Below are 12,949 nucleotides of genomic sequence, written 5' to 3'. Positions count from 1 at the left end.
TATTGTCCTTTGACTGCTCATGTCACTGCTGCTAGATTTCGCAGGAGTGTCATTATGCAGGCAGTGTCAGGCTCTGCTCTAACTACTTCTTTGGAATACAGACATCTTCTGTACCCTTGGCACAGAGACTTTTGCCAAAGCCGGAAAATTGAAGTGGCCATCACGAGGCTGCGCTGCCGTATCCCTACGTTAAACTTTTATTTACACAGGTCTGGTCTGGTCCCCTCACCATTATGCTCATTCTGTGGCGAAGCGGAGACAATAGACCATTTCTTGTTGTGTTGTAGGCGTTTTTCTGCAATAAGGAAAAGACTACTGGAAATCCCGCTTCGCAATATTGGTCTAGATTTATCGGAACCTGTAATTCTATCTTTTGGAGCGTCTATTATTGGGTTCAGTCACAGAAATGCTTGCTTGGCAATCCAAAATTATCTCATTGAATCAAATCGATTACCATGTTAAACTTATTGTCACATTTCCCCCACCATTGTTTTTTTTATTCATTTATTTCTTTTTAACCTATTATTATTAGTTTTTTTTCTTCTCTCACAAAATCTTCCTTTCTAATCACCAGTATTCTATTCGTTAATTCCCTTGTTTTTATGCACCGAATATAACCACCTGATTCATGGCCAATTCCCCACTGTGGGTATGCGCCACAACCACTCAGGTCAACAACAACGCAGTGCTACGAACAGCCCTTGCAGTGCCTACCTGTATACCTAGCGCTCTTGCAACGTTATCGACGACAATAAACCTCGTCGCATTTGATGGAAGTTGCTGGGATCCTTCGCCTCGTCCTGGAGCTCCGCACTCGAACCCTGCCAACACCAACACAATCGCCCTGCACTATGCCTGAGCCAGCCACTTGGTTGCCTGCACCACCGGCTGCCACTGTCGTCTGCGCCGGCGTTCCTCTTCATTGCGACCCAACCATTTTGAGTGGGACCGCCGAACACGACGTCGACGACTGGCTCTCATCGTACGAACGTGTAAGTGCCCATAACAAATGGGACGACCAGTCTAAGCTGTCCCACGTGTCTTTCTACCTCGCCGACGTAGCCAAACTGTGGTTCTTCAACCACATAATCACACTTTTCAAGCTGGTCAGCATTTAAGACCCTGTTTGTCTAAGTGTTTGATCGCCCCGCTGTGCGTAATCTACGCGCTGAACAGCGTCTGCGCCCGCGCGAACAGCTGCCTGGAGAGACATTCACCAGCTACATCGAGAATGTTCTCGATTTGTGCAAGAGGGTAAATCCGAGCATGTCAGAGGATGACTAGATCAAGCATATCCTCAAGGGCATCGAGGACGGCGCATTCCAGATGCTGCTGGCAAAAAGCCCAACGAGCGTATCCGTCCTTAGTAACCTATGCCAGAGCTTTGACGACCTGCGTCGCCAACGTTCCATCGCCCGCCAGAACATTCAGCACGCCGATTTCGTCTCGAGCATCGCGGTTTCTACCGACCTTCTACCCAACTCGACCCTATCGCAGCATATCAGATTCTATTCGTGAAGAGGTGGCCAGGCAGCTATCGCTGCTGCCTCACAGCGACGCACCTACGGCAGCTTTGACTCCAACGCTACAGCAAGCCATCCGGGATCAGATATCGCAAGCGCTTCCTGCAGCTCCAATGCAGGAAATGCGACGACGTTTATTGTCGTCGATAACGTTGCAAGAACACCAGGTATACAGGTAAGCACTGCAAGAGCTGGTCGTAGCGCGGGGTTCCCTCGCGATCACGGCACGGTCCTTCGTCTTCCTCTTCAGTCAGCACGTACGTCATTAGACATGAAATATTCTTCATCGCACTTATCCTTAATTGGGCTTACGTAAGGTAATCGTAATCATCCTTCAGTAGGCTTAAGTTATCTTAACTCCGCTAATTATTCCTTATACCCCTTATCCCTAATCAATTTAATGTTAATTACTCGAAATTATGCTTAACCAAAAAGTCAGCTTATGTATTCATCATTAGGCTTAATTTAACCCTATTTGCCCTTGATCAGGCTAAATATCTTAGCCCAAATTAATTCTTATTTGCATCCTAATTTTTAATTACCTTCAATTATTCCTATTGCGCTTAAGTAATCTCATCGCAAGTTTTCTTATCAGTCTTTAATAACCTTATTTGCTCTGAATACCTCTTAAGTGCTGACTACATGTAGTCATAATCACGAATCTCAGTAGTTATAGGTAGCTGTAAGACACTGGAAAATACCCCCGTAGGAACTCATGTCTACCAATAGAGCACATCGTGTCATGCTTTAGAGACAGACAGACGGACGGACGGACGGACAGATTTCCGAGGGAAGTAGCCCTAGAGTGCTTTCCATTAAAAATGCTGACTTTCGTACTCTTCATAATCGCGCGAAGAGAACGGTCCAACGATAAGAGAAGCAGCTATAAGCTACTCGCGATGTCGCCGTACGTGTGCACGGTATATATTCAAGGTGTTCACCCTTCGGGCTTATGCATGCAAGAAGTAATAAGACTGACAGAAATAACGCACTCACCCAGCTAACCTCGGCAAGGTAAAATCGTCTGTAGCCGCCGCTACCTCTCTTCAAGGGCAATTATCACGTTGATTCTTGGGAAATGAGTCCTGCACATAGCTGCAGGAACTTAAATGTACTGCTTGGTTCGCGGGGGCCTTTAAATGACCTCCCGCTCACGATGAGCTGGCGCCTCGCTGTCCGCTATACTATGCCCCATACTATCTGAGCGTGAGGCGACTATAAATTACAGCTTGCTCACTACCTGCATGGCGCAGGCCTATTTCTGATTAGGCTCCATCGATATTTCTTTTGAAGTATTCTACAAAATTCTCACTTTACATTTTCTGCTGCATTTTTTTTCTTAGTTTCCTTCCTAGGTTTATGCCCTGCTATGCCCATGCTTTATCAAAGTGTGCAGAAGAAACAGCCCTTGTCCACTCTGCTGCCTAAAAGCAAAAATGTGAGAGAAAACTCGTAGTATTAGGATCAGAGCACATTGCTTCAATGAGCGCAGTTTAATCTGCCGTGTCTGCCCACTCCCTAGTCCCGCTACAACAGTCAGCTTCGTATCTATGTCCGATGGCTCAAGACAACAGCATAGCAGACATATTTACTTCAATGTTGCATAGTTACTATATTGATTAGTAAAACAATGAACGGGGTTTGTAGGTGGACGTTCATGGTTGTATTTGGTATAGTACTACGCTTACGGAAGAACTAAATAACGAACATCAAAGAACAAAAGGTGCAGGTATACGTGGCGCAAACTACCACCCATTTAGTACTGTTAGAGAGGACGCTTAAACGGGGTGTGCCAACTATCATGTAGCAAAATTTAAAAAATATGCAAATGCCACGTAGCTGGACAGAACCAAGATAATGTTTGCCGTCACTTGGAGATAACCAGATTACATAATTACACAATTATTCTTAAGTCAACTTCTCAAATATTAAAATTAGATGAAAAATGTCAATGAAAAAATTAAAGAGCAACGTGAAAAACTCCCTATGCAGTTGTCTGTTGCTCAATAGGTGCTACAAAAAAAGTTTTTCCCAGAGTGAAAGAAGCCCGCGAATACACACAAAATTGTGGCGCGAATGGCCGCACAAGGGACTTATTCACGGGCTTCTTTCGGGCTCGGAAAAACACTTCTATGTAGCAGGTGTCGAGTAACAGAAAGCGGTATCGTGAGTGTTTGATGTTGATCAGCAATTTTCTCATTGGCTCTTTTCACCTCATTATAATACTTGAGAAGTTGTTGAATTACTTAAGAATAATTATGTAATTAGGCGGAATGCAAAAAAAATTGTGTATCTCCAAGCGACGGAAACAAACATTACCTTTGTTCTGTCCATCTACGTAGCATTTGCATATTTTTACGTTTTGGTGCATGATAGCTGGGGCACCCTGTATACATGGCGATTGGAGGGAGGGAGTGAAATATAACATCTGACAAGGCAATGACACGTGATGATGCGGTGGGCCCGAACTGCGGTGTTCACTTGCACACGTTCGCCCTGGCAAGCTGGACCCTAGCTTCGATGACGGTGATGGACGGCATGCCTACGGACTTCTCTTTCTTTTGCTATCGCAAGTGTTTTCTATATTTCTCGCCCTGTTTTCGTCTTTGCTGTGCCAATGAATTTGGTGCTACCTAGTTGCGGAGAGCATTTGCACTGTTTCCAGTGCGCAGCCAAGCTACTCGGCGCTGTCAGAAGCTGGCGCGTGCATTCGTGCTCCCGTAATCTGTCGCTTAAACTGGCTCTGCTTACGACAGAGATGGACGGATTACGGACGGGATGGTAAGTATATATTGGGCAGACGGGACGACTTCTAAACAATAGATAATGTGGTCGCGTGCGTTAGCTAGTGGAGGTCTGTGTCTTGCATTATTCACAAGCATGCCGGTGATTGTTATGGTGCAAACGCTGCGCTGAAAATAAACAGATACAGGTCGCAGAAAATACGGCGACGTCGGCGTCGTTGGCGGAAATAATCACGCTGAACCACAGCGTCCCGAACCACTCCGACCGGGCAGGCCCTCCGCGTAGCGCGAGTCATTAGTGAACAAAAACTGAATTTCTCAAAGTAAGATCTTTCATAAAAATCGTAAAGTACGATTTAGCCACACCGTACAGACGTGATAGCGTCGGATTGTAATTTGAATATACGAGAAAAAAGACTGACAAGCAGCCAGGGATCTTGAAACGCTGTCGCGTTCCACTCTTAAAGGCGAAGCTCAAGCTTCCTCCAAATTTTTAAAGGCGTTAAGAAAATTTGGCTTGACAAATTCCAACATGGCATTTTAATCTGCATAATATTTTTATACTTTCTCCTATTTCAATACTGATGTGAACAGACAATTTTGTGCCACTGTTACTTCTTTGCCTCTGTAGCTAAATATTACAGCATTGTTTTCAGTGGTAGTCCTTAGCATGTTGTTGGCCGTCCGAATACTTCAGTTTTCTGACTGTACTGGCCAAACCAAATCGTTCAATACAGGAGGAAGATCAGTTTGTCACGAGGTAACTACAACATACAACCTAACGTCCTTCGCAGCAAAACACGTCCTCCATAATACAAGTTGTACAGCGAGAGACGGAGACAAGAAGCAAAAGAAATCAATAAATGTCACGCCAGCGGATGCGAGTAATTTGAATACAGTGCTTTGGTTTACTTGCCAATAGCACAATGTTATGTTAAGGCACGCCGTAGAGGGGTAGTGCAAAATAACTTTGACCGTATGGGGTCGTTTAATGTGCACTTTACTCTAAATACCAGAGTCGTTTTGCATTTCGTCCTATCTAAATGCCACCGCCGCCGCTGAGGACGAACCAGCGACCTCGTCCTCAGCAGCGCAATGTCAGAGCTACTCGACTACGGCGGTGGGGGAGGATGTAAAGACAGGGCATAATGAACCAGAGAATGTATAATCAATAGCGCTGCAGTACATGTATAACAGGTGGTGGCTACGTTCATAACGTTTCTCATTGCGCAATGTTTCACGTAGCTTCCGGTCACATATGTCCTGTAATACAGGATTACACCAAGTTCAATGAACAGCCACATACCGAAATTAGGGTCCAACTGTTCGTGCCTCTCGACACTATCGCTACTGCTGCATCGGTAAACTCTTACGAAAGTTTTCTGTCTTGTTGTAAGCTAGCTCGCACATGATTCCAGCGCTCCAGCGAGAAATGAACCCTATTTACAGCAACACACGCTCCATACTGTTTTGTTAATACTGTTTTGTTAACGTTTTCATTATACTTCGTCAATGATCTCAGGATAATAGAAAGAAACGAGTTCTTTCTTACCTTGCGCCTGAGCAGGTTGTCCAAAGGAAAGTTTATCCACTCAGCGTCTTCGGCAAGAAACTGGTCACCGTCGAGCGGACAGGCGTGCGTATCGTCGAGCAGGCAGTGCTCGTAGCAGCTGCGGCAGAGCACGTGTTTGCATGGCAGAAAGGCAGTAATACTGGGCAGCACACCACACGCGTTGCATATTTTGTTTGCAGGAATACGCTCGACGAAGTGCAAAGGTCGCCAGTCTAGTTCCTGAGAAAAACCGCACAGCGTATACCGCTGGCCTCGAGAAGCCATGACGAACCGCGCATACGTAGACTGACAAACGTCCTGCCTACTGCTCTGCCGAAACTTCGAAGCGTTATCAGCGCTCTGTCTTCGCAGTTGTTTCCATGGCGACTATCATCTGATAATGCTACACCCAATTTCCTGATCATTCACCACGACGCTTGCTGTTCGCCATGGGTCAGCCTGGAAATTATCTACTTGTCTGGCTTGTCGACGATTTAATCGTCGACAAGCCACGTTATTAACACAAGTATTAACACGACAAGCCACAAGTAACGTTATTAACTGTGTTGTATTTGCCTTGTTTACCTTTTACTCACCCTGCTTGGACCTGTACAAGGTTTGCAGTATTGAATAAATAAATAAATAATAAATAAATAAATAAATAAATAAATAATTCCCGGTGTTCGAACACCACAGAGCCGCGCAACACTTGCGATGCCCCAATTTAGCCATCTTCGTCTAATGTTTGGTTGACCTGGTTTCCACGTATTCCGTTCGTTGCACGCCTGATCAAGCTTCTGTGTGTTATCGTTCCCATCTTCACACTTGGGACGACAACCGAAGCAGACGACCAAGCGACTTCTGATATTGCTGAGCGAGTGGCAAGGGTGAGCGGAGGCAAGCTCGACGGACGCACGATGGCGACCACTGTCCGAGCTTCGCCCGATTTAAAATTCACAAAAAGAGAAATAAGAAAACTAACTTAGGATGTCCGGCAAGCCCTAGGAGTGCGCATGTTCCTTGAAACCGAAACTAGCTTTACTTTTTTGGGGCTGGTGATAGTCGACATGGAAACAACTGCGAAGACAGAGCGCTGATAACGCTTCGAAGTTTCGGCAGAGCAGTCGGCAGGACGTTTGTCAGTCTACGTATGCGCGGTTCGTCATGGCTTCTCGAGGCCAGCGGTATACGCTGTGCGGTTTTTCTCAGGAACTAGACTGGCGACCTTTGCACTTCGTCGAGCGTATTCCTGAAAACAAAATATGCAACGCGTGTGGTGTGCTGCCCAGTATTACTGCCTTTCTGCCATGCAAACACGTGCTCTGCCGCAGCTGCTACGAGCACTGCCGGCTCGACAATTCACACGCCTGTCCGCTCGACGGTGACCAGTTTCTTGCCGAAGACGCTGAGTGGATAAACTTTCCCTTGGACAACCTGCTCAGGCGCAAGGTAAGAAAGAACTCGTTTCTTTCTATTATCCTGAGATCATTGACGAAGTATAATGAAAACGTTAACAAAACAGTATGGAGCGTGTGTTGCTGTAAATAGGGTTCATTTCTCGCTGGAGCGCTGGAATCATGTGTGAGCTAGCTTACAAGACAGCAAGTTTCGTAAGAGTTTACCAATGCAGCAGTAGCGATAGTGTCGAGAGGCACAAACAGTTGGACCCTAATTTCGGTATGTGGCTGTTTTTTTAACTTGATGTAATCCTGCATTACAGGACGTATGTCACCGGAAACGACGTGAAACTTTGCCGAATGTGAAAACATATGAGCGTAGCCACCACCGGTTGTACAGTCTGTTTCACACTTAGGGGACATCTCGGAGCGCATTGCATCGCGATGCGGCGAGCGCTGGAGTCGGTTGTCGGAAGCAGCTCGCGCAGGCGCAGACGGTCGAGACCCGTTATCTTGTACCGCGTCGACTGCTACGGCAGCGCGCGCTGGCCGCTTCGTCGGGAAGCGTGCTACTGTCAAGGGCAGTTCATCGTTACTGCGGGCACTGAGCCGATAATGTTAACTAAACGTTGGGCGAGGCCAACCTTTGAGCCTTCATTGTCAAAAATTTGGTTCTACACACTTCTTTTGACAGCACGCTTTGTGTTCGAAAGGCCAATGTACTGAGTGCGTGCACGCATATTTCTTCACTGCGTCTGCTACCGTAATACGCAGCGACAAGGAGACACAAAAAAAAATGTCACAGTTTCGCCCTAAGGGCGAAGCAATGAATGCGATAGCAACACAGCAATGTCATACGAAGTAAGGTGAGCGGCTTTGGTAGCAATATGAATTGTAGTAAACATGAGCTGATTAAGTAAGCAGGTGTGCTGCGGCGTAAGTAGACCGACGTGAAGAGAGACTCGATGACCACGAGAAGGCGCGTGTGAAACGGTGGTGTTGATGAGAAGCGCTTCCCGTGGGCAGCGCGTGCGAAGGGACACATCTGTAGCGCTGCACTGCCGATCCGGGCAGCATTGCATGTGTAGCGTGCGTTGGAAAATCTGGCCCGACTATTACTAACTGAATGAACAAGCGTGGTGTGAGCGCGCACAAACAAACATGAATAGCTCACACTGAATGACTGCAGACAACGACCGTCAAAACTCTGGCAGCAAGCGGATACACCGCAGCGGCGAACGTACAGTCAACCACAAAAGTTTGCGGACCACGCGAGCGCGTGGCCAAGAGCCTCTTCGCGACACTTCCGCTACGTCACCAGCGATCGACAGCAGCGCTACGTTGAAGACGCATCCCTCCTTAAATCTATGGCCTGTCTATTTTCGCACTGTGCGCAAATATTTTCTACCTATCTCTTTCAACGTGACGCGCTCTTTGTTAGCCAGGGCTACTTGCTTATATTTTGAGAGCAGGAAGGAAGGAAGGAAGGAAGGAAAATAAGAGGCGAAAGGCAGAGAGGTTAACCAGGTTAAGTGTCCGGTTGGCTACTCTGCACGGGGGGATGGGGTAAGGGCAGAAAAGATGAGAAAACCAGAGAAGATTAAAAAGAAGAAAAAAAAAACAAAAACAAAAAAGAAAAAAACAACAACACATCTGTCCGCACAATTCTATAGTTTTTCATGTAGTCCTGTTTCTTTCAAAAAGCGTACTAGCGCTTTTAAAGCAGTTCGTTCCGACGTCGGCTGGGACCATGGACCAAGAATTCTGGCTTCCGTAAGGGGACGGCTGTCTATCTTGTCGAGCGTGGTTCTGAGGACTTTCCTTTGTGCACTAAAACGACGACAATCACACAGAAGATGTGCTATCGTCTCTTTGCACCCGCAAGTTTCACAATCTGGACTTGTGGCCATTCCCATCAGGTAGGAGTACGCGTTGGTGAATGCTACGCCAAGTCTTAGGCGACAAATGAGAGTTACCTCCCGTCGTGGTAAGCCATGTGGAAGGCGGAACTTCAGATCAGGATCCAGGGAACAGAGGCGCTGGTTTTTAAAGTCCGTTGAATTCCAGTGGGCTAACGTAAGCTCGCGAGCAAGCGCACGGAGCTTTCTTGCTGCGTCTGTTCTGGACATAGGGATAGCGACGCAATCGGTACTGGTATGTGAAGATCGAGCGGCTGCGTCCGCTTGCTCGTTTCCAAAGATACCACAGTGACTTGGCAGCCACTGAAAGAAAATGTCATGTCCTTTGTCAACTGCCTGATGGTAAATTTCGCGTGTGTCCGCGACAAGGCGTTCGTGGGGTCCACGGCGTAGTGCAGAGAGCAAACTCTGGACGGCGGCCTTGGAATCGCAGAAGATAGACCATTTCTGGGGCGGTTCCTGTTCAATAAATTTCATTGCTGCACACAGAGCTGTAAGTTCGACAGCCGTCGTCGATGTCAAGTGCGATGTCCGGAATTTTATTACTGTAGATTTTGCTGGGACAAATACTGCAGCTGCTGAACTGGAGTGCATGACTGACCCATCTGTGTAAACATGTAAGCGGTCACTGTGGACCTCATGTAGTAGCAATAATGCTGCCTGCTTCAATGCTGCTGACGGAATTTGTGCCTTCTTATTCACGCCTGGAATGGTGAGGCATATTCGAGGTGAATGCAGAGACCACAGTGGTAACGAAGGCCATGCTGCAGGGACGTAATTCGATGGTAGCGATGCTCCGTGTATAGTCAGGAGACGGCTAAAACTCGTATGCGGCCTAGTCGTTGGCAGGCAAGCAAAATGGTGAAAGGGCGTCCTTGCGACATGTCGAATGTGCACCCTTAGAGCGTCGACTGCAAAGTATGTTGATACAGGGTGGTCACATGCTATGGCGATTGTGGCCGCTGTGGATATTCTGTGAGAGCAGAATATCAGTACAAGTAATCAGACAGCGTATTCTTCGGCTGTTATCAGTTCTATTTTCGCGTAGCCACGCTGTTTTTTTTTTTCGTGAGTGCGTGAGTGAGCGGTGAGGCAGCCATGGGACACAGATGCTTAGTCAGTAGGCAGAATTTTTCCGTTCCTCCCCCATCGCTAAGTGACAGTAGCGGCCGGGATTTGATCGCCTGCGCCCAGGTTTTGCTGCGCAAAGCCCGAACCACCGCGCTGCTATAGTGGTTACATTTATAAAAATAAGAAATAATCGGGTGCGATGACTCTTTTTATAACCCTTTGCGACACGGCGTCCTCGTTTGGGGACTCGAACTTCGGAGGCGCGTCCCACGCCACGTGTTCCTTCAAATGACCTAAAACTCAGTGTGCACATTCGTGTCCGCTTCCTGATGGGACAACTAGCGGTCAGTTAACTTCATTGTCCTGCGTATTGCTGCAGATGATCACTTTGCTGGAGACACTACCATGTTAGACAATCGTTCGACGTGCCGCGTTCCAAGACCAACGTCAAGAGTATTTTTTTTCTCCGGTCGACACGAATACAACCGAAAAAGCAAGTGTGCATGCGTTTCGGGCCTAATAGTTGATTCTTTTTATGCAAGCATTGAAGCTGACGGATTTCAGAATAATTAGATAATGAGTTATACGCTAATTAACTTTTTTTACTGAAACTCGCACAAAACAGCACATTGCTTCGTCTTCTTTCTTGGAATGTAATAGTGAGCGTCTTGAAATGATGCCATGCGCATTTGACGCATTTGCAGACAGTGCATCATAATTCGTGTCTGAAGGGGATGAATTTATTCACAAGACATTTACAGAAGTGTCATGAAACATAGGTCTCTCAATGATCTAGTAGGAAGTGAAATGTCCGCCGTTTTCTAGCACCTTATTGATGCGTGTGGGCATCGACTCGTACAAAGATTCAGTAATCTCCGGTCGACCGCGCAGGCTTTCCCATTTTTGTGCGATCGCTTGCCACAGCGTATCGGCCGTGCGGCCGCGGTTGGCTCGTGTGGACAGCCGTTTCTTCAACATGACCCAGACATTTTCTATGGGATTCAAGTCGGCGCCACATGGAGGCCACTCAAGCTGGCAAACAGCATGTTCTTCTAGCAATGACTGGACGATACGTGCTTTATGGATCGGGCTGCGGTCGTATTGAAAAAAATAGCAGCCGTCGCTGAAGGGACCGTCCAGCGCATACGGAACGAGGTGTCTAGTGATGACGTTGCAGTACCGTGACGCAGTGAAGGGCCCTTCCAGACGCACAAGGGGACCAAGGCCATCTTTGCTGATTGCTCCCCACACGCTCACGGAACACCGTCCACTGGATAGAACACTCTGTGTGTAATTAGGCAGATATCTGCAAGAAATAGCACACAATTGGGTTCCAGCGGCGCGTCTAAAAATGTTGTGATTCCTCTTGCGTATGAACTTTATAATGCTGTTATAGAGTTGCAATAGAAAACGTGCAAACATCATTAGATAGTACTGAAAGACCCACTGGCAGCTTTTAATTAGCTTCAGAGTAAGTAGTACTATGAAACAATCGTTAATGTTTTCAACATAATACCACTACAGAAAAATCTCGTAATGTCCAAAAGCTCATTTTACGTGAAACATGTTGTGATGCAGAATTAGCTTCGTGAATTAACTGCCAATACACTGTAAACACACCTGCAGTTTAGTGGACGCCAAACCCGCTTCCGTTGGTCCCAGCGCGTGGAAAAAGTTGACTCGTCGCTAAAGATGACATCGCCCCATTTCTCTGTTGTCCAATCTTTCATTGCTGTAGCGAACATGAGTCGTTCTTGTAGCTGGCTGTCTGAGAGGCAGGGCTTCTGTGCTGCTACGAAAGACTGCAGGCCAAGCTCACTCAGCCTTCTTCTTACAGTCTCAGACGATACCGTGAGCGAGAGCGCTTCTCGGATATCATCTGCACTTTGAAAAGGATCAGCCACGATGGCGGCCGTAATCAGGCGGTCCTCTTCCTCAGTCGTGGCCCTTGGACGCCCACTGCGCTCCATATCTGTGAATCTGTCATCGTCGCGGAAAGCTTGAATAATCTATTCACGGCAGTCCGGCTCCTGTTGGTTCGGCGGCAGATTTCGCGCTGAGGTATTCCCTCTATAAATAAACGCACAATGTGCCTTCTTTCGTCAAGTGGAACACGCAGCGGCATCTTTCCAAATAGGCAATCACCACGTGGCCTGAAGCAAGTCTACTACGTTTTCAGCGACTGATGCGAAGATGCGCCTATGTGTGAAAGAAAATTTTCTATGCATCCGCTTTTTCTTTATTTTTGATGACAGTGAAACACCTCCCTACCCTTTCTCTCAAGACGCAGAAGCAGCAACACTCATTGGACCAAGATGCTGCCAACCAAAGTGCGCCAGTAAACGTCGCGTAAAATAATCGTCGCAGCGCTTCGTGAAACTTATCTACCCACAGGCACACCAGTCGACAAAGGTTGCAGTGATTGCTCCGATACTGCTATCAAGCCAGATATGTGGCGGTCTTATCGCAGACAGCGCTCTGCGTCAACACAACGAACTAACAATGTCATGCACGGGAATAAAAAATTAACAGGCAGGCGAGTACCAAGAGGGCTCATATCCGGTAGAGCGCCCCTGTCGCCGCTAGGTGGCGTACCGCTAGGTGGCGCGGATAGGCAGTCTGGCACGCGCTCGCGTGGTCCGCAAACTTTTGTGGTTGACTGTACGTGCGGTCTATCGCTTCAACGGAAACTGAGCGCATAAAGGTCAGAGCCGTGTGGAGATAAGAGACGGTGCGAGCGAGC

At 47.3% G+C, this 12,949-nt stretch overlaps 2 protein-coding genes across 7 annotated transcripts in view; one reads left to right on the top strand and one right to left on the bottom strand.

Annotated features, from left to right (window-relative positions):
• LOC119465199 (E3 ubiquitin-protein ligase PDZRN3-B-like) overlaps positions 1-12,949 on the bottom strand; it is a 199,426-nt gene that overhangs the window by 39,818 nt on the left and 146,659 nt on the right. Inside the window, exon 1 of one of the 5 annotated variants that reach the window (XM_049655553.1) lies at positions 5,820-6,252. The exons of 3 other annotated variants lie outside the window; for them this stretch is intronic. In XM_049655553.1, coding sequence (XP_049511510.1) covers positions 5,820-6,104 — 285 coding nt within the window. In that variant the 5' untranslated portion in view covers positions 6,105-6,252. Of the gene's footprint in view, positions 1-5,819; positions 6,253-12,949 lie in introns of those variants that run through there. One more of the 5 variants, XM_037725997.2, reaches the window with a different exon arrangement.
• LOC119465198 (TNF receptor-associated factor 6-like) overlaps positions 6,862-12,949 on the top strand; it is a 204,389-nt gene continuing 198,301 nt past the window's right edge. Inside the window, exon 1 of one of the 2 annotated variants that reach the window (XM_049655548.1) lies at positions 6,862-7,268. In XM_049655548.1, the coding sequence (XP_049511505.1) occupies positions 6,984-7,268 (285 nt within the window). In that variant the 5' untranslated portion in view covers positions 6,862-6,983. The remainder of the gene's footprint in view (positions 7,269-12,949) is intronic. The other variant, XM_037725996.2, reaches the window with a different exon arrangement.

Source organism: Dermacentor silvarum, chromosome 9 (genome assembly GCF_013339745.2).
Source record: "Dermacentor silvarum isolate Dsil-2018 chromosome 9, BIME_Dsil_1.4, whole genome shotgun sequence".
NCBI lineage: Eukaryota > Metazoa > Arthropoda > Arachnida > Ixodida > Ixodidae > Dermacentor > Dermacentor silvarum.
Note: the sequence above shows the minus strand (reverse complement) of the source record. Positions and strands in the feature narration are given on the sequence as shown.